Here is a 24,874-nt window from a genome sequence, read left to right as displayed (position 1 = left end):
GGCGTCTGAAAGTAACACACCCAACACCTTCACGTGCCCGGCCCGCGTGCACGCACAGCATGGCAGGCTGATTCCGAGAGTCGTCTTCGTCGCTCTGTCTCTCTCGCACGCTCACGAGGCGTCCCATATCGGTGCGAGAGAAACAGAGTGACGACAACGACTGTCGCGGAATCAGTCTGCAGGACGGTCCGGGGCGGTGGCGGCCGAGGCAGGCGGCCGCCGCGATGGGAGTTGCCTCGCGCGCCAACTTGCAAACAGATAAGATAGCGCGGCGCTAGAGTGAGTAAGTGAGAGAGAGAGAGAGAGAGAGAGAGAGAGAGAGAGAGGGAGAGAGGGGGGGGGGGGCGGAGGTTGAGGGGCGACTTTGGCACCACCAACAGCCGGGGCCGAGGGTCCGGGCTCTCTCATTAACAAAGACTAGCAGGGCGGGCGCGGGCAGCAACTCCAAGCGCCCCGCCCGCCTCGCGCCCCGCCGCCCCGCCCCTGCGAGCCTCTTCCAGGAAGACTGCGGCCGCCCCGCCCTGCCCTTTCTCACCCCGCCTCACCCCGCCCCGCCGTTCCTCACCCCGCCTCACCCCGCCCGGGACGGGCCGATAGCGAAAAGCAATCAAGTAATGCTGCCGATAACGCGGTCGCTGCGGATAGCGCGGTCGGTGAAGCAGCGGCAGCAGACTGATTACGAGAGTCGTTTTCGTCGCTCTGTCTCTCTCGCACCTATAGGGGACGATCCATGGGAGCGTGAGAGACAGAGCGATGAAAACGACTCCCGGAATCAGTCCGCTGCTGCAGAAACACCACCACCACCAGCATCAACAAGATCAACAACAACAACAAGAGGTCACCTGCGCAGAGCGGAGCGAGACTAGGAAAGCGATTATCCGAGGGACTCATCTTCCGTGCTTCATTTTTTACCTGCCTCCCTGTCGGCAGTTACAAATTGCGTGTCACGCAAATAAAAAGGGGAGCGGGCTCGATAATCAATGGGGCCGTGTGAGCGCGCGGTTCCGCGGTCCGGACTCATTCCGAGAGTCGCTCTCGTCGCTCTGTCTCTCTCGCACTCAACGGGGGCGTCCCGGATGGGCCGAGAGAAACAGAGCGCTAGGTACTCTCGGAATCAGTCCGCGGGGCGCGGCGGTGCGGCCACGTGGAGCGAACGCACGACGTGGAATTAGAACAATCGGGCGGAAGGAAAAAGAGCAAGGCAAAAAAAAGGTAAATAAAAGAAATCAAACGGCAGCCGGAGCGGCGGGAACGCAGCGGTCAGCGACGAGCGGGAAGCGTAGCGAGGCGGATTCGCTCGCCGATTATCTTTTTGTCGTTTTTTTTCTCTTTAATTTATTTAAAGTGACGTCGAGAGAGGAAAGGTGACAGGCTGTCAGGGGACGCGGACGGATGGACGGACGGGCGGGCAGAGCAGGTGCACGAGCAAAAGGCGAGCCTGTGGGAGCAATTAGCCACCTGAACGAGGGGCTCGGGGGCCACGGCCGGGACGGGGCGCGGTGGTCCGGGTCCAGGAGGTCCAGGAGGTCCAGGAGGTCCACGAGGTCCAGGAGGTCCAGGAGCTCCAGGTGGGGGAGGTTGAGCACCAATGAGGGTTCGCCAGGACCAGGCCGGGCTGGAGGCCGTGCACTGTCAAGGCGCGCAGCGGAATCGCCACAAGACCGGCGCAGGCGGCCGAAACGCTAGACGCGTTTTGAGTTCCAGAGTCGCTAAACAGGACTCGAACCGGGCGTGTGACCCCACCAATGGATTCCTCGTTCGGAGAGCAGTCCATTGGTGGGGTCACACGTTCGGTTCGAGTCCCATTTAGCGCCTTCGGAGCTCAAAACGCGTCCGGGATTTTGCGACCGCCTCCACCGGTCTTCTGGCAATTCCACTGTGGCGCGTCTCCTCGAATGGCCGTGTCGTCGTCGGTTTGCGGTTCCGCGCCCCGGCAGCGCGGGACGCCTCATTAAACGAGAGAGAACCCATAGTTATTTTTAACAAATTGCTGTCGGGCGCGAAAAAAAAACGAGCCGGGCAAACTGGGCGGCGTTGGCTGCACTGCTGCGGCCGCGGAACACGAGCCCGACATAAAAACCGCAACAAAGTGGTGAATCTGTTCGCGAGGCGCGGCGACCGGCAGCGCTTGTCTGCCTCTCTCGCACCCCTGCGGGACGCGCTCTGAGTGCGAGAGAGACAGACAAGCGCCGTTCGGAGGCAGCACTGCAGGACGTGACTTAGTCGCGTGCTGCGGAGGGAGACACTCTCGGACTGTCGCGGCAGTGTGGTGGTCCGAGGTTCTAAAAGGTTGTAAAACCGGGGCTGCAGCGTCGCAAACCAGAAAAACAAAGAGAGCGAGAGAGGAAAAAAAAAGAGAGAGCGGGGCCAAAAAAAAAGGGTCTTGCCACGCGTCAAAGTGAAGTGGGCCGGATGCTGAATCATTTCACTTGATATTTTCAGAAAAACGTCAAAGCGACAGCGAGTGCCCCGGCAGCCGACCGGGACCGGCAGCCCCCGGCGACGTCCAGAAATACGGCCACCAGCACGTCCTGGCCCTGCAGACCGTGGGCTGCTGCTTCTAGTGGCTGCGCGCGGGCAAACACGCCACCCCGGCCGGGGCCCGGGGACGACGAGCCCCGCCGAGCACACAGGGCGCGTTGGGCGCGTTTAGCACCGCTTTGGCAGTGGCACTCGGCAAGCAACTAGCACTACTCTGGCACGCGCCACTTTGCGGACACACTGGACCTTATTGGCTTAAAGGACGTTTAAGCTCACGTGTCTCTCTAACAGTGGTCTCTCTCTCTCTCTCTCTCTCTCTCTCTCTCTCTCTCTCTCTCTCTCTCTCTCTCTCAAGAAAGCCATCGAACAACTCACTTGATGGCAGTGTTGCCCATGCAATAAGTAAAGGAGCTTGCATGAAAATGCCATCAATTCCTGCTGATGGAAATGTCATCAATTCGTATCAATTCGTGGTGATGAAACTGTCATCAATTCGCGATGGCTTTGTCATTATTTTAAAGCTTCGAAACCGTCACAATATTTTAAAGGGACGAAATTGTCATAATTTTAAAATGTCGAGTTTGCCTTCGACGATGTCGTCATCAAGTGAATCTAAATTTTGGCAGTGCGGCCGTGCCCCGGCTGAGGCTTCCGCACGGGAAGGACACAGGCTGAAGTGCCCCTCGGGCAGAGATTACCCAAATGCCATTTCCGGCCGGCATGGCCAGCAGCGCCAGCAGCGCGGCCAGCGTGTTTCTGCGTACGTCCGGGGGGCGCGCCCCCATCCTGTCCGTCCGTCTGTCTGTCTGTCTGTCTGTCTGTCCGTCCGTCCGTCCGTCTGTCTGTCTGTCTGTCTGTCTGTCTGTCTGTCTGTCCGTCCGTCCGTCCGTCTGTCCGTCTGTCCGTCTGTCCGTCTGTCCGTCTGTCTGTCTGTCTGTCTGTCCGTCTGTCCGTCTGTCTGTCTGTCTGTCTGTCTGTCCGTCTGTCCGTCTGTCTGTCTGTCTGTCCGTCTGTCCGTCTGTCTGTCTGTCTGTCTGTCTGTCTGTCTGTCTGTCCGTCTGTCTGTCTGTCTGTCCGTCTGTCCGTCTGTCTGTCTGTCTGTCCGGCCGCAGCGTCCGCAAGCCGCTTTCCGTCTGAAGCGCAGCGCGGCAGGATAAAGTAAGCGGCTTGCTTCTGGCACACCTCGAAATGCGTTCGTTCGCCCAGGCTGCGCCGCCCCGACGGCAAGCCTGGCGGGGGCGGGGCGTGCGGTTACAGCATCAGGGCATTAACGGGCTTGTATCGCACTAAGCGCGGCGGGGCGCTGCCGCAGACTCATTCCGAGAGTCGTTTTCGTCGCTCCGTCTCTCTCGCGCCCGTACTAGGCGCCCCACGAGTGCGAGCGAGAAACATCGGCGAAGAAAACGATTCTCGGAATCAGTCTGCTGCTGCCTCCCGCACCTCCAAGACGCGGCCTTGGACCGGGCCTCGGTGAGCTCGGTGGAGCGCACAGAGAGAATAAGACGCGACACTCTCCTGCGCGGCGGGATTGCCTACCCTCGCTCCGACAGGCGCAGTGGAGGCGGCCAAAACTCCAGACGCGGAGCTCCAGAGTCGCTTAGTGCGACTCGAACCGAGCGTGTGACCCCACCAATGGATTCCTCGTTCGGAGAGCAATCCATTGGTGGGGTCACACGTTCGGTTCGAGTCCAATTCAGCGACTCTGGAGCTCGAAACGCCTTTCGAGTTTTGGCCGCCTCCGCCGGTCTTCTGGCCCACTGTGCGACGGCCCGTGCGGCACCGCGTCGTCGCTCTGTCTCTCGCCCCATGCCGTCGCCCCGTGAGTGCGAGAGAGACGCTGCGAATAACCGCGACCTCGTCGCCGCCGCCGCCGACCTCGCCGCCCCCCCTCGAGTCATCGAATCATCGCATCGAAAACGGTGTTTCCGGCTGAGCCGTTCCCGTTCCGAGAAACGCCCGCCCATCTTCGCTGCGCCCGACTGCGCCTCATACGACGCGCCCGAGGCGCCCCACACGCGGGACGCGCGGCGCCCCGCAGAGCGCTTCCGCCGCCGTCGCTCCGTCTCTCTCGCACCCACACGGGGCGCCCCACGAGTGCGAGAGAGACAGCAGCGCGTCCAAAGCGCACCGTTCGAAATCAGCCGACCGGAGGCCCCGGGGCACGTGACCACGCCAACGGGTGCCGCCGGTGCCCCTCCAGCAGACCGAGAGCCGCCCTCTCTCTCGCACTCACGGGGCGTCCCGCAAGGGTGCGAGAGAGGCAGAGCGACCAAAACGGCTCGGGCTGCCCACGCACGTGACGTACATGGAGTGCTTTACGTAAGGGCGTCCAGTTCGGTCCGACGAGGGCTGCTTACTCCCGGTTACGTGACGACGGCACCCTCCCCCCAATGACGGTGGCACTCTTAGCCCTGCGCTAATCTAATCCAATACGACACTCGTGCACTGTAAATGTCTTGCGGTGAAAGGCTGCAGCAGCATATTATGGTGGACTTTTTCTCCAATGACACAAACGAACTTCGTCGAAATAACGCTAAGGTACAGTGAATTCTCGACGGTATGTTTTAAGTCAGCTGCAGCACCGCAAAATAGAACATTTTCACTATAATATAGAGAATCTTTACTATACTACAACATTTAGAGTATGGGCGCGGCGTGTGGACTAGTTTTCTTCCACTCTTGAATCTTTGTCACGGGCTGGCTGAATCTTTCGGCGCCCTGTCTCTCTCGCGCCCATACGGGACGCTGCATGAGAGTAAGAGAGACAGAGCGACGAAAACGACTCTCGGTATCAGTGTACTGGATCCGCAGACGAAGGCGGGCCCGGTAGGGCGGCAGACCGATTCCGACAGTCCCTCTTGTCGCTCTGTCTCTCTCGCAACGAAGCGGAGCGCTCCAAGAGTGCGAGAGAGAGAGAGAGAGAGAGAGAGAGAGAGAGAGAGAGAGAGAGAGAGAGAGAGAGAGAGAGAGAGAGAGAGAGAGAGAGAGAGAGACTGTCTGAGTCATTCTGCAAGGGAGAGCAGGAGCGCTATACATTCAGGTGGGGGGCTGCTCCGGAGATAAAGTCGACAAATGAGTGAGTGAGGAGGAGAATGAGGAGGAGGGAGAGGGAAAAATAAAAAGAGAGGACAGAAGAAAAGAGACCCGGAGGCCCGTGCAGCCCGCCTGTGCAAGGCTGGCAAGGCTCTGGCAAGTCTCCATCCCGGCCTGTGACAAGGCAGCCTCCAGGCAGCCTCCAGGCAGCGGGGCAGAACAACGGAGAAAGCAGCAGACTGATTCCGAGAGTCGTTTTCGTCGCTCCGTCTCTCTCTCTCTCTCTCTCTCTCTCTCTCTCTCACTCTGTCGCGAGGAACGCCTTACTTGGTGCGAGAGAGACTCTCCGGAACCAGTCTGCGGAGACACGGCAGCCGGGCGGACTGACTACTACGCTATAAGAGCGGCTAAGCGCGACTTGGAAATGAGAGCCGCCCGTTGTTCTTCTTACTCTTGTTGTTGTTGTTTGAAACAAAAAAAGCGAAACTTGACACACAGCGCACCGTGGACGGCTACTGCACCATCCCCATTCACCCACCGCGGGAGAGAAAGAGAGAGAGCGGAAGGCGCGGGGGTCAGCCGAGCGATTTCCGTCGCTCTCTCTCTCTCTCTCTCTCTCTCTCTCTCTCTCTCTCTCTCTCTCTCTCTCTCTCTCTCTCTCTCGCTCTCTCGCACCCCTGCGGGACGGCCGGCGAGTGCGACGGAGACAGGGCGACGAGACGACTCCTCGAAATGAGCCTGATGCAGTGAAGGGGACCAAATCAGGGCGACGGCGACGCGGCGACACGGCGACGCAAGGTGACCTTTTCTTTTCAGAAAGTCGCCCTCTCCTCGCCGTGGGCCCCGTCGGCCGCGTCGGCCTCGCTGAGCCGCGGCTAGCTAATTCCAGCCTTCAATGCTCGTCCCTTTCCTTTATCCTTGCCTTTATCGCGGAATCAAATTCACTCAACGCCTCGCTCCCTTTTCGGAGTCACTTTTTCTTTTTTGCCGTGGAGCGGTATGGTAAGTGCGCGCGGTCTGCTTCGAGCACTGGTATAGCTTGGCCGCCGTCGCAGTGGGCCAGACGACCGGCGAAGGCGGCCAAACCTCGGAATGCTGTTTGAGCTCCAGAGTCGATCAACAGGACTCGAACCGAAGGTGTGACCCCACCAATGGATTCCTCGTTCGGAGAGCAATCCATTGGTGGGGTCACACGTTCGGTTCGAGTCCCACTTAGCGGTTCTGGAGCTCAAAACACGTCCGGGATTTTAACCACCTCCACTGGGGTCTTCTGGCCCACTGTGCGTCGCGTCCAGTCGAGCGATCTCACCGCCTGCAGCTCCTCGCTCTGCTTCTCTCGCACCCCTACGGCACACGCCATGAGTGCAAGAGAGACGGAGCGAGAAGTCCGGGCAGCGGAATCACTCGACTGGACGCGACGCGGTACAAGAGAGCCGCCCTTCTCGACAAGAAATTTCGCCTTAAAACAACAACAATTACAGACAGTTTCTTTTCCCGGGCATAACTGCCCTCAGTGATTTCCACAGAGTTCCTGGGAAAAGCAGGACCGGTTTTTGCCGTGCATTCCTGCGGAAGCTCACGCACAGTGGGCCAGAAGATCGGTGGAGGCGGCCACAATTCTAGACGCGTTTTGAGGTCCAGGGTCGCTAAATGGGACTCGAACTGAACGTGTGACCCCACCAATGGATTCCTCGGTCGGAGAGCAATCCATTGGTCACACTTTCGGTTCGAGGCCTGATTAGCGACTCTAGAGCTCGAAACGCGTCTAGAATTTTGGCCGCCTCCACCGGTCTTCTGGCCCACTGCACCGCCGCAGCGCGCCGAGGCGTATATCCACAGCGAAACTCAAACGGCATTCCTTCCGGGCCGTCCGGGTCGGGCGTTTCGACGAGCCAGACGGGCCACTTTTCCTCCCCGGCCGTTTATTTATTTGGTTCCGGCAGTCTGACGTGCCTCCGGAGCGCGGCAGCTCGGCGCACCGTTTCTTTATTATTTACTTTTTTTAAACTTTACCGAGGACTTATGAATTACGCAGCCCATCTTGCTCGGCGCCGCTCGGCGCATCCGAGCGAGTCATGTCGGCCAGGCCAACCCCCTCCCCCCACCCCCAGTTCCAGTTCGGCCGCGTCTTAATTTTGCATTGCGCTTCTGACATTGACCGCTCGCTATTCCGCGCCGCGCTGTGCGGAGGCTGCCTCCAGACAGCATCGATCGCTCTGTCTCTCTCTCACCCACCACGACACCCACGAGTGCGAGAGAGACGAATTAGCTCCAACGTTTCGAATGGCTTTAGAATAGGTATTGAAATCCATTTCAGTAAACTGAGAATAAGAATTTTGATTGAAGTTGGCTGGATATTTTGCGATTCGAGAGTGAAACATACACATTTACAGCAACTAGCACCGGTGAACTCTATTTTTATTTATTTGAAAGTATTTTCACTATTCACCACGCGATGCTCTAGGGACAAGAGGCAAGTTTTCTGGGTGGGGCGTGCGTGGCGTGGCGTGGCTGCATGCGCGGCACGCGTCCGCCACGGCCCCTCGCCTTCCAGTGGCGGCGCACGTTGCGCACGTGCGGCCCCCTGCGTACGACACGGGGCTCTGGGGACGCAGCGGCGCGGCCAGGCGCGGCCCCAACATCGCGCCGACATTGCGCGCACGCAATAAATTTTTCCCCCGCGAGTTGTGAGCACAAAAGGCAAAAGTTTCGAAAAGGCCAAAGTCGCGTATATTCCCGCGGATGCACGCGGCGTGGCGTGACGGGGCACAGTGGGCCAGAAGACCGGTGGAGGCGGACAAAACTCTCGACGCGTTTTGAGCTCCGGAGTCGCTAAATGGGACTCGAACCGAACGTGTGACCCCACCAATGGACTGCTCTTCGAACGAGGAATCCATTGGTGGGGTCACACGTTCGGTTCGAGGTCTGTTTAGCTACTCTGGAGCTCAAAACGCGTCTAGAGTTTTGTCCGCCTCCACCGGTCTTCTGGCCCACTGTGCGGGGCCCGCATCGAAGGGCCGCGGGACTGTGCCTGTCCCAGCGCGCGAGAACTCCCACCGCCCCTCCTCTCGTCAACCAACTCCGTGAGAATTTCCTGGAATATTTTCCATAAACTGTTTGTCCTGATGCGGACTCTTTTCCGAATGAATAATTTTCCAAAGACGTTTTTTTCCTAAAACTTGAATTTTCTCAGATTTTCTCCAACAGTGTAAATCAGTGGGGATCGGCGGGCTGCTCAATGAGGGCGACAGGGACACAGCGAGGAGGTGTATTTCGCGGCTCACCAGTGCAGTGCGCGTGGAGCGAGGCCCGCGAGCTGCAGCGCGGCGGGGCGAGTTGGCGGCGTGTTGGCGGCGTGTTGGGGGACGCGGCGAGCGGCGGAGGGGCGCCTCCACTGGCCGCGGTCGGGCCTGCGCTCGCTTCCACCGCTGGCGGCGGACTGACTGCGCCCTGCCGTGCCCCCCGCGACGCCGCCCCTGCGGCCGCCCCCTGCCGCCCCCTGCCGCCCCCGGCCCCGCCACGCCCCCCGAGTAGTACGCACAGCGTGGCACCCCACCACGCCACCCCCACCGCGTCCGCGCCGCCACGCCGCGGCGCTCTGCACGCACACATCTCCGTCTGCAAGGACCGCGACCGCGGCTCGCTGATTCCGAGAGTCGTTTTCGTCGCTCTGTCTCTCTCGCGCTCCTGGTGGGGCGCCCCGTGGGCGCGAGTGACGCAGAGCGACGAAAACGTCTCTCGGAATGAGTCTGCGGTGAGCGTGGCGCAGTGTGCCCAACAGAGCTGCTTTGTGGGTTCCTGCCTCTCTGTCGCACTCGTGGGGCGTCCCGGCCGTCGACAGCATTGTTCTTGTTCCGAATCCCCGACAGCACTTGCAGCTCCAGGCACAGAGTGCGACAGCGCGGCCAAGTCGGCGGCCAAGTCGGCGGCCAAGTCGGCGGCCAAGTCGGCGACAACCCCCGCGTCCCGGACTGCCTGCCTTTGGCCTGCCTACCCCACCCTTGTCTTCCTTCGCCGCTTCGCCGTGTTTTCGGCGGCAGTCCCCACGTGCTTGGACCACGAAGACGTTGTTTGCTTGGCTCCATTCCCAGCAGCGCTCTGTCTCTCTCGCACTCGTGGGGCGACGCGTACGGGTGCGAGAGAGACAGAGCGACGCCGTTCTGCAGACGGCAGGACCACTTCCGGCGGTGTTTTCACTCTTACGCAAGGCGCTGACGTCTCCAGGGCGGCGAAAGGGAGAAAGGGGGAGGGGAGGTAAAGGTGAAAGGTCGCCCCAGCGCGGCCAGCGGGGCGTTCGGCGTTGCAAGCCACTCCAGGGAGAGGGGAGGGGGAGACTCATCGCGACGAGATACAAGATCCCATTTTAATCTAGCGGAAAATGGCTCCATCCGAGCGGCGCTGCTCAGAGGAAAGGGGGGAGGGAGAAAAGAGGCATTTCGCGCCCTCCCCCTCCCCCCACCCCTCCTTTCCCACGCCCTCTCGCGAGTCCGCGAGCTCGCCTCACGTGGCGGCTTCCAAGAGCGCTGCGCGCTGCGCACGAAGAAGGAAAAAAAAACACGCCAGAGAAGCGAAACTCTAACGCGAATAATGTAATCCGTTTTCCGGTCCAGTGTCGGAGTTTTCCCCGATCTTCGTGTCGGCGTTAGCGTCCGCCCCACGCAGCGCCACGCAGCGCCACGCAGTCCGAGCCCAGATGAAAACACGCGCCGCGCGTGCACGGCAGGGCACGGCACGGCCTGGCTCGGCACGGCAAGGCACAGCAGGCCCGCTTCCTAAACGCGTCCATTTGGAGCCCCGCCCTGTCGGAGCTCGCGTCAAAAACAACGCCGAAAACCGTTTTCACTTTAGTACGGTCGAACCTCATTAACGATTTCGCAGCTTTTAAACTTAACAGATTCATTAGTGGCGAGCGGGCGAGTGGGTGGTGGTGGCAGGGCAAGCAGGCAGCGGCGCGTTTCGGAGCGCGGATTACATTTTTAGAAAAATAATATTTTAAAACGGCGAGCGAGAAGACGACGCTGTGGCGCCGCTGGTGCTCCTGCTTTTAGTGTGAAATCATGGCGACAGCCTCGTGCATTTTATATTGACACGCAGGCATTAAGCGCCTCCGCGCGGCACGGCACGGCACGGCGTCGGCGCGATATTAGGCGCTGTGTCAGGCGGGCTTAACTCGTCGGCGGTGTGTATGGCCGAGCGCGGTGCGGCCAGCCCCCCCCCCCCCCTCTTACTCCACGGCGCTGCGCACTTGCTCCGAGCCGGGCAGCCAGGCCACCTGGACCGCAATACCCGCCCTGCGTCGCAGCAGGTTCGTCGGTGCGTCTCTCTCGCACCCCTGAGGGGCCACCCCAGGAGGGCGAAAGAGAGAAAGAAATAATGAGTGAGTGAGTAGTGAGTGAGTGAGTGAGTGAGTGAGTGAGTGAGTGAAAGATTGAAAGAGTGAGTGAGTGAGAGAGTGAGTGAGTGAAAGAGTGAGTGAAAGAGTGAGTGAGTGAAAGAGTGAGTGAGTGAAAGAGTGAGTGAGTGAAAGAGTGAGTGAGTGAAAGAGTGAGTGAGTGAAAGAGTGAGTGAGTGAAAGAGTGAGTGAGTGAAAGAGTGAGTGAGTGAGTGGTGACTATGTGTGTTTGTGTGAGACAGAGAGACGGAGAGAGACATAGAGAGACAGGCACAGAGAGAGATGGAGTCAGGGACCTCCCACTCGGTTTCCGCCTGCATGACCTGCCCCGGGACGCCCTGAGACGACGGCAGCCGACGGCGGCGCAGTGGGGAAAGGTCATCTTTGACGCTGAGTCACGAGAGAGTGACAGCGACAATCAGTTAGGCGCACGCTTCGCGGAATGACCGAAAGGGATGACGTCACTTTGGCGGTGGGCCGTCGCAACCACGTGCCCTGTCGTGCGTCAGCAGAGGTCCCCTGGAGGTCCTCCAGGTTCCAGAGGTTCATTTTGAGTGGGACAGAGCGGGGACATGTTTAAAAAGAAGAAAAAAACCGATGATGCGAGTTAACTTTGGTCCAAGTGACAAGAGTTTTACCTCGACAACGAGGACTTGAGTTGAAATTTTCAGCCGATCCTTTCACCAGCCGATGAGGGTGGCCGTCAACACCCGCATCGGGCCGGCGGCCAGTCTACGGCAAGCCACAGCCTGCGGTTTCGCCATCTCTGTCGCACTCACGCGGCGGAGCGCCCCCGAGGGTTGCAAGAAAGAGACAGAACTAAGCAGCACCGTTCGAAATCCGCTTGCAGAGCGATTCCGTTCAGTGCCGCTCCGCCTGCTCCTCTTTCTGTCTCACCCTCTCTTCTTCTCTCTTTCTGTCTCCCTCCCTCCCTCCCTCCCTCCCTCCCTCCCTCCCTCCCTCCCTCTCTCTCTCTCTCTCATCACGCTCGTGTTTGGGACGTGCCGTCGGGGTGCGAGAGAGGCCGAACGAAGCACGGTAGCTCGGAATCGCAGCACCTATGGGTCGTCCCCTATAGTAGGTGCGAGAGAGACAGAGCGACGAAAACGACTTCCGGAATCAGTCTGCTGGAGGCCATTACCAGCCCTTCCGCGCGGGATGACGACACGACGCGGCCGATCAAGTCAAGCGGCGAAAGCGGCCAGGAAAAGGAAACGTCGCGTAATAAGTAGCTGCCGTGCCACGCCGTGCCCTGCCGCTCCTCCCCCGTGTCTAAATATAAACCGGCCCGCACGTGGCCCGGTGCAGCGAGCCGGCAAAAGTGGCTCTGCCAATCCAGAGCGACCACACCGTGCGGCTTCTCGCCACTTACCCGTCCCAATGGCTACGGCCGTGGCCAGCCAGGCGCGGATCGCGAGAGAGAGAGAGAGAGAGAGAGAGAGAGAGAGAGAGAGAGAGAGAGAGAGAGAGAGAGAGAGAGAGAGAGAGAGAGAGAGAGAGAGAGAGACGGGGGCGTCCCGTAAAGGTAGGCAAAAAAGTCACACTTTGCCCCTGCGACATCACCCTTTCCACCCTGAACCCATCTCTGGATCCACCCTTGCGGCCAGCATGAGGTTTTCGAATTTTTCGAATATACCTAGGACTGAAGGCAATTTTTTCCCAACAAGTTCTCCACAAGTCTAAAAAAGTCAAATCTAGCAAATTTGTAGGGTTTAAAAAGTTAATAGTGTACACCCGTGCGATGCACCGGTTCAGTGGTTAGAAACAGACCAATCAGCAAAAAGGGAAAAAGAAGAAGAAAAAAGTTTCAAACGCACTGAGTGCGCCGTCACTTTTGTTTCATAAAACCCAACTCTGCCTTTAGCAGCAAAAACCGGGACGGCAACAAAAAAAAGAAGAAGAGCTTGAAAGAATAAAAAAGCGGCAGGAAAAAAATTCAGGTTTAACGGGAGGAATAGACGGGGCGGATCATTGCGAATAAAAAAAAACAGACAAATAATAAAAGGAAAGACGCAAATTGGACACGAGGGCACCTCGGCAACGAGCGCGAGGCAAAAAGAGGGGAGGGGGGTTTCGCGTCGCATTCCCGGAACCGTATCGAATGATTGAATGTCTCCGGCCCAGCCGAGCACCGCATGGCGCCGCAGCGAGAGACTCTACCGAGCGAGTGATTTCACATCGAGATAGTGACTATCGCACCGAGATAGTGACTATCGCACTGAGATAGTGACTATCGCACTCAGATAGTGACTATCGCACCGAGATAGTGACTATCGCACCGAGATAGTGACTATCGCACCGAGATAGTGACTATCGCACCGAGATAGTGACTATCGCACCGAGATGACTTCACGGAAAAAACGGGACCTGGTTTTCCCAGGAACTCACCGGAAATTGCCTATGCCTTCACCATAGGCTTTCTGGGAAAACCAGGTTCCGTTTTTGCCGTGTTCACATCGAGATAGTGACTTCACATCGAGAAAGTGACTTCACACCGAGTTAGTGACTTCGCGCCGAGTCGGAGCTTTGCACGGCACTTAGGGAAGAAGTGCCAGCTGCTCTAAGAATGTTAAACTTCTGGTCGACTTTGTTCTATTTCCCCATAATTGATTTTGGAAGACTCTAAGCCATCTTATGAAGAATTTAAAGACCTTTCAAACGCATATAACAGATCCTTGTTTGCAAAAATAGTGGGGTCACCGGCTATCTTTCCGACCCAGCGACTTCACCGAGCGAGTGACTTGGCCGCTAGCGCCCGCGGAACTCGGGATAGGCAGCCCGCCGGCACGGCTGCGCAGCGCGTGGCCTACCCTGCCTCTCGCAGGCGCCCTAGGCCTCGACCGCGGCTGCAGACTGATTCCAACAGTCGTTTTCGCCGTTCTCTCTCTCTTCTCTCTCTCTCTCTCTCTCTCTCTCTCTCTCTCTCTCTCTCTCTCTCTCTCTCTCTCTCTCTCTCTCTCTCTCTCTCTCTCGCACAGATACGGATCTTATGAGTGCGAGAAAGACAGAGCGACAAAAACGACTCTCCCGCAGGGCGCCGCTTGCTGATCGTCTTGTTTCGTTCCGCCAGCCCCCAGTGGGCCAGAAGACCGGTGGAGGCGGCCAAAATTCTAGACGCGTTTTGAGCTCCAAAGTAGCTGAACAGGACTCCAATCAAGCCATGTGACCCCACCAATGGATTCCTCGTTCGGAGAGCGATCCATTGGTGGGGTCACACGTTCGGTTCGAGTCCAATTCAGCGACTCTGGAGCTCAAAACGCGTCAAGAGTTTCGGCTGCCTGCGCCGGTCTGCTGGCCCACTGTGCGGCGGCCGAGGCGAGGCGGGAGGCGGCGACGACGCTACCCTCCGCCGGCAAATTTAAATTGGAGCACGTGATTGGCTGAGCGGGCCGACCGGCACTCGCCTCCGGCACGCCTCCGGTGCCGACGACGATCCGGTCCCTCCGGTGCGATCCGAGTAAATGATTTTTCATCTCCGGTCGGTCCGCCGCGCGGCCGCTTGCGACACCCGCACCAGGCGGGGGGAGAGGGGAGGGGGGATGGTCGAGGGGGAGGGGAGGGGAGGGGTGCATGCGGCGCGGCCCACCGAGGGCCCCTCGGAGGACGGCGGAGGCAAGGCCCCACCCCCGCCTGCCCCGCCTGCTCCAATTACAGAAAGCGCTCGCCATACAAACTGGGAGCAGCAGACTGATTCCGAGAGTCGGTTTCGTCGCTCTCTCTCGCACCTACACACTAAACTTCTTACGGATACATCCTATCTGTATTACGGACATTTTTGTGCAATTGCAATTACGGATAGATTTTGCTTGTAATACGGATGAAATCATCCGTATTACAAAGAGTTTTACGTCCGTACCATACGGATATTTTCGTCTGTATGTTACGGACGTAAAACTCTTTGTAATACGGATGATTTCATCCGTATTACAAGCAAAATCTATCCGTAATTGCAATTGCACAAAAATGTCCGTAATACAGATAGGATGTATCCGTAAGAAGTTTACTGTGTACGGGGGACACCCCCATGAGTGCGAGGGAGACAGAACGTCACGAAAACGACTCTCGGAATCAGTCTGCAGCGGCACCGCGTCGCGCGTCGCCGAATCGGCCTCGTCATCTCGAAACGGCGCCCCGCAGCGCGAAAACGAGACCGAATTCGACAGCGACAACACTCCCACAAACAATAAATGTAAAACCACAATTAAAAAGTGCAGTCTATGTTGGTGATGTACGCTGTGAAAGGATTGGTTGTCGTGTAATGACAATTTCAAGGCGAATTTTCGCAAATTTTCTGCACAAGAACGTCGCGAAACCTGGATGATGACATTGTTGCCCATGCAATGAAGTAAGAGCTTTGGTGAAAATTTCATCAATTCGTGATTAAACTGTCACACTTCCAAGAGATGAAAATGTCATTAACGATTTTATTTTCCATCGAGCGACAACAAATTTGTACAGTGGAGGGACGCGACGTGACGGGGGGAGGGAAGCGCTGGGACGCTGTGGACTGAGAGTCGTTCCCGTCGCTCTGTCTCTCTCGCACCTACACGGGGCGCCCCGTGAGTGCGAGAGGGACAGGAGCGACGGAAACGACTCTCGGAATCAGTCTGCTGGGGGACGCGCCGGGGAGAGCACGGAGAGCCCGGCCGCGGCTCCGCGGCGGCACCGCTATTTGTTACTCCAGGCGCTGGGCGCTTAATTTGAATGACGGATTGAGAATCCGGCTCGCGGTGGCGTGGCACGGCACGGCACGGCACTGCACGGCGTGGCGCGGCACGGCGAGGCCTGGGCGCGCTCTTGTATCCAAACCATTAGTCAAAGTTGGCCGGAGCCGCTGCCAAGAACGCCGCCATGCGGCGAGGCGGCGAGGGGACCGGAGGGGAGGGAGCGCTGGAGTGGGCCGAGGCAGGCCGGGGGACCGGAGGCGGGCGGCTTCGGCTTCGCATTTTAAAACTGCATCAACAACTTGTCAGCGGACAAGGGAGACAGCCACGCAAATGTTCACCAAACAAGACCCGTCAAAAAATGTTTCTCTGAGCGGGGACCATGAGAAAGAAGGGGAAAAGAAACGCCCGCGCGTTGCTGCGTGTGCGGCGGCCACAATGCGACGTCGGACCAGAGCAGCGTAAACTGCTTAATTTCCGCGGTTTTGGGGCGTTTCCACCCCCGGCCCGGGCGGGGGGGGGCCAAGGAGATGGGGGGGGGGCCAGGGTAAACCCGGCGCCGCCAGCCCCCGGGAGAGTAGGACGTAAGGCGGCCCGGGGGGCCGCCCTCTTCTCCCTCCTCCTTCTCCCCTTTCCCTTTCTCCCCGCACCCTGGGGGAGCCCATGAGGGAGAGAAAGGGGAAAAAAGAGGAAGGGGGGGGGGGGGAAGCGGGAAGGGGGGGCCCCTGTAGGGCGTAAATTCCCCTTATCCTTAAATCCCTGATGCCCCGCAGGGTAGCCTCGGCTTTCCGAACGGTATCCCCTTTCTTGACCCCCCCGAGCCCCACATGGGAAGGGAAAAAAGGAAGAAGAAAAAAAAGAAGAGAAAAGGAAACAGAAACCTGTACCGAACACACTGGGGGGGGGATACAGTGACTGAAAGGGGGGAAGGGGGGGGGACGAAGTGGCTGGGATGGGTCCCGTTCACACCATCCCGGTTTTTAAACCCCCATAGAGGGAGGAAAAAGGGAAAAAGGGAGAGCAGCGCAAGCTTTTCTAGGAAATGGAGGAAATCACAGGCAGAGCACACGTGATACTTGGACGGTGCCATCCATACGCAAACAACGCGGCCGCGCGGCCGACGATGATGAGGCCATACCGGGAACACATTCCCACCGACCGCAAGGGGAAATGCCATCGCCAGAGTGATTGGCCGAGCGGGCAAATTCCGTCAATCGGATTCCAAGAGTCGTTTCCGTCGCTCTGTCTCTCTGCGCCTCTACGGGACGCAGCATGAGTGCGAGAGCGACAGCGCGACGGAAACGACTCTCGGAATCGGTCTGCTGGAGCGCCACTAGCAGCAGCAGCAGCAGCAGACCACGAGCTACGCGCGCTCCGCTGCGTTCCCTCCCGTTTCCTGGGAAACAAATTCCCAGTGGCGTGTCTGCGCCCCTTCCCTCCCCTCTTGCCGTGTTCTCAGAACGGCAATCCCCGGCAGGCACGGCAGGCCCGCTCCGCCGCGCACCGCAAGGCCCGCCGCGCGGCACGGCGCCGCCACGTCCCTCTACACTCCCCCTCGCCCCCAAAAACAACAACAACAAAAAAACAACAACAACAACAACAGCAGAACGCACAACAAGACACGGCGTCAGCAGCAACAACAGCAGCAACAACAACATAACGGCGCGCACGCTGCGCACGCTGCCTCGCGGTCTAGACGACGAGCAGCCCCGCTCCGTTTCCAGTCCGGGCACGTGGCGCCGCAGGCTGCCTCCGCGTCGCTCTGTCTCTGTCGCACTCGCGGCGCGTCCCGGAGGACCCGCAGGACCCGGGGACGTGCGAGAGAGAGACAGAGCGACGCATCAACGCTCCTCGGAATCGCTCGCCAGGTGGGCGGGGGCGCTCACTTCGCCCCTTCGCTGCTTAGGTACCCCCCCCCCTTTTCCTCTCGGCCCGACAGGCCCGACCCGTGTCGACGTGACCTTTAAGGGCCGGCCCATCCGACCCTTGTTGCGGGTGCGAACCGCGCGATGAAGTTGTCGCGCCGCTGGAATCATGGAAGGTCAGAGTGCGTGCCACGAGCCGACTACGTGTGACGCACCTCGACGCACGCCGGGCGCGGAGAGGGAGGAGCTTCCCCTGCACAGTGGGCCAGAAGACCGGTACAGGCGGCCAAAACTCTACACGCGTGCAGAGCTCCAGAGTGCTAAACAGGACTCGAACCGAGCGTGTGACCCCACCAATGGATTCCTCGTTCCGAGAGCAATCCATTGGTGGGGTCACACGTTCGGTTCGAATCCCACTTAGCGACTCTAGAGCTCGAAATCCGTCCGGGATTTTGACCGCCACCAACAGCCTTCTGGCCAGCCGTGGGGCGGTGGGGGTGGGCGCAAAGGTCTGCTGAAATTTTAGGCGAAACGTTTCAGCTCGAGTGTACAGTTAAGGCTCGGCGTATACGATGCGCACGAGAAGAGGCAGACCACAGGCATTTATCATGCAATTTTTTTTTTTCGTTCATTTTTTTTTTCAAATTGCGACGCAGCAGCGTCCACGCGCCGCCTGGGGGCGGCCGGGCAGCCAGCCGGCCCGGGCCCCACCACCGTGCGAAGCAGCGGACTGCAACGGACGCGGCTGTAAAACAATACTGCCCAGTTTATGAAGGCCGTGGGCAGCTCCCCCTCCCCCCCCCCCTTTTCCCTCCTCGCCATTGCCCCGTCTACCCCCCGCAGCGTCCCACCCCCTTTAAAACTCCCACTTTGCTGCATTGCCCCGCCCCGTCCACACGTCGCACTGGCCGTCATCACCACGAGGGTCACGGCCATCACCGCGTTGTCGCGCCGCCACGCTCGTCATCACCCCACAGGCCAGCGTTTCTCAACCTTTTTCGGTTCGCGACCCCAAATTTGTAGCGAAAAATTTCCGCGACCCCTAGGAAAAATTTCGCAACCCCACGCGACCCCTCCTTTAGCATGCCTTTGATACAAAGTGCGATAATCCACCTTAGTTTGGAAGCAGTATTGCAGCAAAAATGATCAAAACGGTCACAAATGTCTTTGAAAAATCGTGTTTTGAGCCGACTTTAAGCAGCCACTGCGTCTAATCCGAGGCGGTATGCCGTCCTCCCTCAACGGGCATTTGGTCTTTGGACCTTCCTTTAGCATGCCTTTGTTACGGAGTGCGAATCTACCTTAGTTTGGGAGCAGTATTGCCGCAAAGTTGATCAATACACGATTTTTCAGACATTTGTGACCGTTTTGGCGCCTGGCGCTGCCTTGGACATCCCGCATCGGATTGACCGCAACGCGCCGCAACGGGGCAGTGTGGGAGGGGGTGGACGAGGTCCATGTGGTGCGCAGAACCTGCTGCGGCATGTCTCTGATCGCGGCGGCCGAGACGAGACCAGTGGGGCGAGGCGGGGTGGGGTGAGGCGGGGCGGAGTGAGGCCGGGTGGGGTACAGCGAGGGGACGCTAGATGTGACCGCCTCCATTTTGACGACAGACGCGCACAAACTTGTGCAAGGCTATTTTCGGAACCGAGTGGGGCACAAAGCGGCCAATCGGGTACGCCATTACAGGCCAGCCTCAGCGAGCCTCGGCCTGCAGAGCCTTCGCCGCCCCGCCGTCCGTCTCTCTCGCACCGACGGGGCGGCCCGCAGGCACCCGCAGGACGCGTGGGCGCAGCCAAGGCGCAGCACAGTGGGCCAGAAGCCGGTGGAGGCGGCCAAAACTCTAGACGCGTTTTGAGCTCCAGAGTCGCTAAATGGGACTCGAACCGAACGTGTGACCCCACCAATGGATTCCTCGTTCGGAGAGCAATCCATTGGTGGGGTCACACGTTCGGTTCGAGTCCCATTTAGCGACTCTGGAACTCAAAACGCGTCTAGAGTTTTGGCCGCCTCCACCGGCTTCTGGCCCACTGTGCGCAGCCAAGGCGCAGCGGGCCGCCTTGGGGAATGCAGTGTGCACTGCACTTGAGGCGGCCGACGTCCCTTCGTCCCGGTCTCTGCAGACTGATTCCGAGAGTCTCGCTCTGTCTCTCTCGCACCCGTACGGGACGCCCCATGAGTGCGGCAGGGACAGAGCGACGAGGACGACTCTCCTCGGAATCAGTCTGCTGCAGATTGGAGGAGACGAGACAAGACGAACCGGCCGCTGCGGCCAGACTGTCCGACGGGCACGCCGATGCCTTCTTGTTGCACCATGCACGCCACCCTCGCCAATGTCTGTCTGTCTGTCTGCCCGCCTGTCTGTCTGTCCGTCCGGCCTGTCCGTCCGGCGCGGCCTGACTGTCCCTGTGTGACACGTCGCGCCCCTTTACGGCTCCATTCCGCTTCCCAGTAATCCCATTCCAGTGCCCCCCGGGGAGGCGTGGGGCCCTGCGCAGCGAGCCAGCCCACGTCATCTCGCCGATCAGCGATAGAAATCGAGCTCCATAAAGAGACGCGCGGCCGGAGTGGCAAGGCTCTTTCTGAACGGCGTCGTCGTCGCTCTGTCTCTCTCGCACCCCCGCGGGACGCCCTGCGAGTGCGAGAGAGACGGAGCGACGAGGGCACCACACTGCCGAATAAGGTCGCGACGGAAAGGGCGGGAAAGTACGACACGGGGCAAATTGAATAGACGCGAGAAGTAAGGGTCCCCGAACCGTCTGGTACTCTGCTACCACCAGCAGGCTGATTCCGAGAGTCGTATTCGTCGTTTCGTCTCACTCGCACCTAGACGGGACGCCCCATGAGTGCGAGAGAGGCAGAGCGACGAGTATGACTATTGCGGAATCAGTGTGCTGGCGCGCGTGGCAATGTCCTCGCTGTTCTCGTGGATTGCCGGGGCGGGCCGGGGCGGGGCGGTCCACCCTGGCCGGCGAACTACTACACCGCAAGCCGCACGTCATTTAGAGACATAATATTGACTCCAGCGGCAGCGGCCGAGGCGGCGGCCACGCCCCGGGCCTCATCACGTTAATTTGCCGCAGCCAGGGCCCAGCGGGCCGATTTCGAGACTCGGACTCGTCGCTGTCTGTCCCTCTCGCACCCATAAGGGACGCCGCGTGAGTGCGAGGGAGACAGAACGACGAAAACGATTCTCGGAATCAGTCTGCAGGGCCCGGGCATGGCCCAGGGGCGGAGCGAAACGCTAAACGGGCACGAAGGGTGCCGCCGTGCCGTGTGCCATCACCCCGCCGGCCTCGCCCCGCCTCGCCCCGCCGCCCGGCACAGAGGGGGTGTGCACTCGGGTCACCTGTCCACGGTACCACACACTGCAAAGCCATGGGCCAGTCTGGGCTAGTTCGCGGGTCCACAACATTGGCAAGCCGTTTTGAAACGCCACACATTGGCAAGCCTGGTCCTGAAATAGTACTGCTCAGCTTTTGAAAATTAAGCATTGCAGGAGGCCAGAGTAACCAAGCATGTGGTTTATGGCCTGTCTCTAATCAACCCGATATCGTCTCAAACTATCCTCAAGCACACCCAAAACTGGGTCAAGTTACCCCAGAATTGACTACAGTTACCCAATTGACTACAGTTAGTGCTTAGGCAAGTACACGCCTCGAAGTGCAAGCTTGTAGCGACTCGAGGAGTGTACTGAGTACACACGTTTTGTGTATACATTTCAGGCGGCTATCTGAAAGGGGAGGGGGAGGGGGGTACCCTTTTGACCCCCTCGGGATCCGCGCTCGCGCGGTGGTAAAATTTCGATAATATTATCGCACGCCTAAAAGGGACTTACGGTGTAGCGTAATAGGGCTTGACGGAATGTACAGGGTAAAAACGGTACCTGGCTTTCCCAGGAAGCCTATGAGAGACACAGGCGGTTTCCAGGGAGTTCCTGGGAAAACCAGGTTCCGTTTTCACCGTGTACCCAGCACGGTGACAGCTTTTGACAGCGCCTGTACCCCCTGCCTCGGCCGGTACCCACGCGGGCCGTCCTTGGCCGTCAGGCCAAACAAGGTGTGCTCGGTGTGACGCCGTGACGAGCGCGCGGCCCGGTGACGAGGGCCCTGCGTCCGCTAGGCCCCGCCCGCTAGGCCCCGCGCGTGATAAGGGACCCGTTGCGCAACACGCCGAAATTGGGGAGGGGGGGGAGGGACGAGGGGTGAGGCACTGTAAAATGTTGTGTACAATGACGTCGGAAACGTGCAAGAATGTGCGAGATTTCTGCCGTCTTTTGCCACACGTGTCGCCGCATGCCTACCTACAGGCGTTTTGGCTGCACGTGGAATTGGTTCAAATTTTGTGCAAGAAATGTGTGAAGTATATTCCCTCTTAGTATAGGGGGTGCACTGTGAAAAAAAGTCACAGGAAACAGTATGGGCCAGCCATAGGACGATTTTTATTTACATGGACTTATATGAGAAGCAATTTTTCTGGGAACAGTTTTTCTGTACTACACTGGTCTAACTGTAACTCTTACTGTCTGCAAAAAGTACGGCGTAAGTGTGGAGTTTTGTTTCTGGGAGGGTGAGTTGTTCACCTACCTTATTATTTTTGGCGTAGTACAGTTTGGTCCCCTGGAGCTTGAAGTACCGCCGCCGCCAGCGGCTGAAGGAGGACGTCTGCTTCATCAGGAAGCCCTCCTTGGCCACGGCCTGGAAAACGGCCAAAACAAAAAACCACATTCAAACTCGCGTTGTCCTCGTTTAATCTCACAGCCGAAGCCGGAGCCCCAATCAACCGGCCGAATGCCTTTTATTTGTTTTTGTTTTCCCATCGTCCAGTGTGGTGGTCTGCCAGCAGCCCGATGGCGTCCGCCGACACAAAGGCCGGCCAGCATCGCCAAATCTGCCAATAGTCCCGCCCGGACTGGCGGACCGAGAGCCGTTTTCGTCGCTCTGTCTCTCTCGCACCTCAGTTCGGGCCACGAGTGTGAGGGAGATAGAGCGACAAAAGCGACTCTCGGGCCGGCCGATACACGGCGTGCTATTGACAGAGTCGGACACGCCCCACTTATACGGTGCAGGCACACCAGGCCGCCATTATTGATATATCCGTTTCGACCGCCAAGAACCCGCCAGCCAGTCTCGTCTCGTTCGGCGCACGGCCATCCCGCCAAAAATATTAAAATACATTTTAAAAAAAAAACTTTGAAAAAAGAACATATAAACAGGAGAAACTGCACACACTAAATGCTTATGCACTTTCATTGTCCATGGCACAATTTTATACGTAAATTAGGGGCAATATTTCCATATTGTGCTTGAGTATTTATAAAATCGTACCTGACTTCTCGTGATTAATACACAAATTCGTACATAACTTACCATCCATAGTGATGGATAAGAATTAAGTGTGCTCAGAGAAGTGAGACGACAGAATCCGTAGGCTAACGATTCTCTTCTGAAAACGTTTCTCACGCGAGCCACATTATGAATCTGATTTTTATGACCGTGACACAAGCGTCCTCAGAAAAGGAAGAGAATGTCAAAATTTGACTTTTTTGCTGAGCGAAGCGAAGCACCCTGTTTGGGATTTTGAATAGCTCATTTGTCCGACCCCCCCCCCCCGATACCTTTAGTTTACAAGAGGTATCTTCCTCTGTTTATTTTTACTATATTCATATGCGTATACATAGTCGAAGCTCCATAGTCCAAGCTCCATAGTCCAAGCTCCATAGTCCAAGCTCTATAGTCCAAGCTCTATAGTCCAAGCTCCATAGTCCAAGCTCCATAGTCCAGGCTCCATAGTCCAAGCTCCATAGTCCATATTCTATAGTCCAAGCTCAATAGTCCAAGCTCCATAGTCGTACGCCACTAGGGATTTAAAGCCTGGTAAACTTACCAGTAAGAATGGGTAAAATACCGGTAATTTACGGTAATTTACTCTGCGAAAATCGGTAAATTACGGTAATTTTCGACTTAACCTAACCTTCCTGATGTTTTTACAGCTGAAATTTACTCAGAGTGCACAAAGGCATGAATATTTGGCAATAAAAGTGTCTCAACCACTTTCATATGCCTTTTAAAACACTCCGCTAGTCTAAAATTCCCTTTGAAAACAAATTATTAACAGTTTACATGCAAAAGTGCACGTAAACATAAGATCGAATTTTTCCGTTATTTACCGTAAATTACGGTAAATGACCAATGTTACCGTAATTTACCGTCCAGATTGAAAATTACCGGTAATTTTTAAACCCTATACGCCACGCTTCATAGGCCATTTAGTTTGAGAATAAGATCTGTCGCGAGTAGGGTATGATCTTTCGCGAGTAGAGTAAGATCTGTCACGAGCCCGTTAGGTTAGGTTAGAATTGGTTGGACCATTTAGTTTGAGAATAAGATCGGTCGAGAGTAGGGAAAGATCTGTCACGAGCCCGTTAGGTTAGGTTAGGATTGGTTGGACCATTTAGTTTGAGAATAAGATCTGTCGAGAGTAGGGTAAGATCTGTCACGAGTAGAGAAAGATCTGTCACGAGCCCGTTAGGTTAGGTTAGGTTTGGTTGGACCATTTAGTTTGAGAATAAGATCTGTCGAGAGTAGGGTAAGATCTGTCACGAGTAGAGTAAGATATGTCACGAGCCCGTTAGGTTAGGTTAGGATTGGTTGGAACATTTAGTTTTAGATTATTAAATAGCCTTCCGTCGATTCAAGGAGAAACCAACCATTGCCGAATCACAATCCTTCGCGCAAAAGCATACTTCCTGGCTATCACCCCCCCCCCCCAAAAAAAAAAAAAAAAAAAAAATTCCAATGCTAATCGCATTGCACGGTGTTCCCGTTTCCATAACTGGTTGAAAATCGAGGAAAACATGACAAGACAACCGCAGCCTTTGAGAGCATGCCAAACAATCCAACCTCAGCAACAATGGAGGGGCAGTTTCAATGCGCGCCTGTTCGTTCTTTCAGCCTCGCGATTTTCGAAAGGGCGCAGACGGCAAGCATATTGGTGCCAACCGACGAAAATTAATTTGATGTGTCGTTTCTGCTACGAACTTTTTAGTAGTGACAGACTTTAAAGATGTTCCAACGTTGAGACACCGTGCAATGTGTTAGCATTAGCATTTTCGAATTTCACGGCGTTTAGATTTTTTTAAATGGGCGACTTCAAATTTTGACGGGTGGTACGATGGGACCATGCCGTTGCCATGGAGATTTTTTTTCATGTTTTGACCATTTGCTCAGAACATATATGATTTCTTGTTACTTTGATGAGCCAGGAGGTTTAGTTTTGAGGAGTGGCACATTTTTTATTTGAACCATTTTTTCATATCATTAACGGTTCTCGTTTTCGATTGTTGCAAATTTATGTTTTTCGCGTTTACGGAAAATTTCCACGATGAATTTTCGAAAAAAATTGGAATTTTCGTTTTTTTTATGGTTGAAATAGTTTAG

General features: G+C 57.1%; 1 protein-coding gene across 4 annotated transcripts in view; it reads right to left on the bottom strand.

The window, feature by feature from the left end:
- The window catches only part of LOC117640037 (diacylglycerol kinase eta), a 66,510-nt gene that overhangs the window by 35,676 nt on the left and 5,960 nt on the right, over positions 1-24,874 (bottom strand). For 3 of the 4 annotated variants that reach the window (XM_034376229.1, XM_034376227.1, XM_034376228.1), the window contains exon 2: positions 22,022-22,132. In XM_034376229.1, the coding sequence (XP_034232120.1) occupies positions 22,022-22,108 (87 nt within the window). In that variant the 5' untranslated portion in view covers positions 22,109-22,132. Of the gene's footprint in view, positions 1-8,798; positions 8,870-22,021; positions 22,133-24,874 lie in introns of those variants that run through there. The other variant, XM_034376231.1, reaches the window with a different exon arrangement.

This window comes from Thrips palmi, unplaced genomic scaffold (genome assembly GCF_012932325.1).
Source record: "Thrips palmi isolate BJ-2018 unplaced genomic scaffold, TpBJ-2018v1 HiC_scaffold_12, whole genome shotgun sequence".
In the NCBI taxonomy this organism is placed as follows: Eukaryota; Metazoa; Arthropoda; class Insecta; order Thysanoptera; family Thripidae; genus Thrips; species Thrips palmi.
The sequence above is the reverse complement of the archived record's forward strand: the minus strand, read 5'-3'. Positions and strand labels throughout refer to the sequence as shown.